Source organism: Entelurus aequoreus, linkage group LG03 (genome assembly GCF_033978785.1).
Source record: "Entelurus aequoreus isolate RoL-2023_Sb linkage group LG03, RoL_Eaeq_v1.1, whole genome shotgun sequence".
Taxonomy (NCBI): Eukaryota; Metazoa; Chordata; class Actinopteri; order Syngnathiformes; family Syngnathidae; genus Entelurus; species Entelurus aequoreus.
Window position 1 is genome coordinate 77,888,204 of NC_084733.1, and position 2,500 is coordinate 77,890,703.

Consider the following 2,500-nt stretch of genomic DNA (forward strand, 5'->3'; position numbering starts at 1 on the left):
TATGTATATATGCATATATATGTATATACCGGTATGCATATATATGTATATATGCATATATATGTGTATATGTGTATGCATATATGTGTATGTGTATGTATATGCATATGTATATATGCATATGTGTATATGTATATAGGCATATGTGTATATGCCTATATATATATGCATATATTAGGGCTGCAACTAACAACTAATTTGATAATCGATTAATCTGTCAATTATTACTTCGATTAATCGATTACTAATCGGATAAAAGAGACAAACTACATTTCTATCCTTTCCAGTATTTTATTGGAAAAAAAACAGCATACTGGCCCCATACTTATTTTGATTGTTTCTCAGCTGTTTGTGAATGTTGCAGTTTATAAATAAAGGTTTATTAAAAAAATTTTTTTTAAAGTAGCCTCTGTGCATGCACATAGCATAGATCCAACGAATCGATGACAATTAATCGCCAACTATTTTTATAATCGATTTTAATCGATTTAATCGATTAGTTGTTGCAGCCCTAGCATATGTATATATGCATATAAATATATGTGTGTATATATATATATATATATATATATATATATATATATATATATATATATATATATATATATATATATATATATATATATATATATATATATATATATATATATATATATATATATATATATATATATTTGTGTATATGCATATGTGTATATGCATATTTTGCTTCTTTTTTTCTTTTTTTTTCCTGAGGGAACTCTCCTGAAGGAATCAATAAAGTACTACTTATCTATCTATATGCATATATGTGTATATACATGTATATGCATATATGTGTATATACATATATATACGTATATGTATATATGTATGTACTGTATATGTGCATATGTATGTATATATATATATGGCTGATTTTTTTTCAGTTTTTCGAATAAAATGGTGCTGGGTCGCACTCACATCAAAGAGGTGGCGGCCAAGAGAAAGCTGGAGCTGAGCAACTATATCCACAACCTGATGAGGAGCTCCTCGGAGGTCACTCAGGTACACACGCGCACACACACACCTGATAGTGCATAAAAGTGTGTATTACACCTAAAATTGTTCTCTTGCAGTGCGACCTGATCTACACCTTCTTCCACCCAGTGGCCCGAGATGACAAGGCCGAAGGCTTGGAGGCATCCCCTAAAGCTCTTGGTGAGCACATCTTCATGTTGCTGCTGTCGTTTCCCGGTTTATTCTGTGATAAAACAAACAAACACTGAGATAACAAAGAATGTGTTGCAGAGCCCCCGCTGAGTCCCACGTCAGGCCGCGTGGAGGGTGAGGTCAAACTGTCCATCTCGTACAGGAACAGCACGCTCTTCATCATGGTCATGCACATCAAGGACCTGGTAAGCACGCCCAGCGTCAGACACACGACACCTCTCTCTCACGCCCTCACCACAACGTTTCCTTCTAGGTGTCTGAGGAAGGAACGGACCCTAACCCCTACGTGAAGACCTACCTGCTCCCGGATCCACACAAGACCTCCAAGCGGAAGACCAAGATCTCCAGGAAGACCAGGAACCCGACTTTCAATGAGATGGTGAGTGGACACCACTAAGAGCGACCTGGATACCTCTGCCGAGGCTTATATTTGTGGAACTTCATCGGATTTCGAGGACGTCCTTCTTTCAATCGAGATCCTATTCTAGAAGAAATCATTTTAAATAGATAAACGTATTGATCTTTTGAGAGTGTGATAATAATAACAAAGTAAAGAAAATGGAATAGAGGAGTCCCAATACAACTTTTTCACTTCCAATATTGCCGATACGTTAATGATCCAATACGATATTAGCAGGAATCATACATACTTTTATTATTTTGTATGCTGGAATGTTTGAAAAGGTTTAATCAAGTAGAATTAGTCAAAGAACAATGATTGGAATGAAAAACATTAACCTATTTATTATAAGCTTTCTGGAATGGATTTATGCTGTCTTTAAGTTTAAATGGGGTGTTTTTTGGCGACAATAGTTCACGTCATGACTTGAGTGATGCGGACACGTTTGTTACGTGAAGTATCTTACTGAAATTGTATACATGTTGGAAATAAACTTCAACCAACCAATTTATATCCGTTTTTTTTTTACTGTTTAAATTGGAGTTTTGGTGGTACAATCAATACTCATGTTTTCGAATAATTAATCGTGTATCAATAAAAATAATCGTAATTATAATTTGTGCCATAAACGTCCAGCCCTACAAGTCCATGTAACCCAATACTTGTTTTTTTTGCTGATGTCGGACGAGTCAACTTCTACAGTAGAGCCTGCTTAAGCTGCAGAATGTGTCCATGTGAATGTGAGGGACGTAAAGCAAAGCCAAAATGGCTGCCACGCTTCTGCGAGACTGTCCAATGCCGCCGTGCTGACGACACCCTCTTCTCCCTCAGCTGGTGTACAGCGGCTACAGCAAGGAGACGCTGGGCATCCGCGAGCTGCAGCTCAGCGTGCTCAGCGCCGAGTCCCTG

The 2,500-nt window shown here is 36.9% G+C and overlaps 1 protein-coding gene across 1 annotated transcript in view; it reads left to right on the plus strand.

Annotated features, from left to right (window-relative positions):
- Positions 1 to 2,500, plus strand: part of pik3c2a (phosphatidylinositol-4-phosphate 3-kinase, catalytic subunit type 2 alpha) — a 77,067-nt gene that overhangs the window by 73,076 nt on the left and 1,491 nt on the right. The window contains exons 29-33 of the mRNA XM_062042808.1: positions 909 to 1,026; positions 1,098 to 1,179; positions 1,270 to 1,376; positions 1,445 to 1,570; positions 2,423 to 2,500. The exon at positions 2,423 to 2,500 is cut by the window's right edge and continues 1,491 nt beyond it. Coding sequence (XP_061898792.1) covers positions 909 to 1,026; positions 1,098 to 1,179; positions 1,270 to 1,376; positions 1,445 to 1,570; positions 2,423 to 2,500 — 511 coding nt within the window. The remainder of the gene's footprint in view (positions 1 to 908; positions 1,027 to 1,097; positions 1,180 to 1,269; positions 1,377 to 1,444; positions 1,571 to 2,422) is intronic.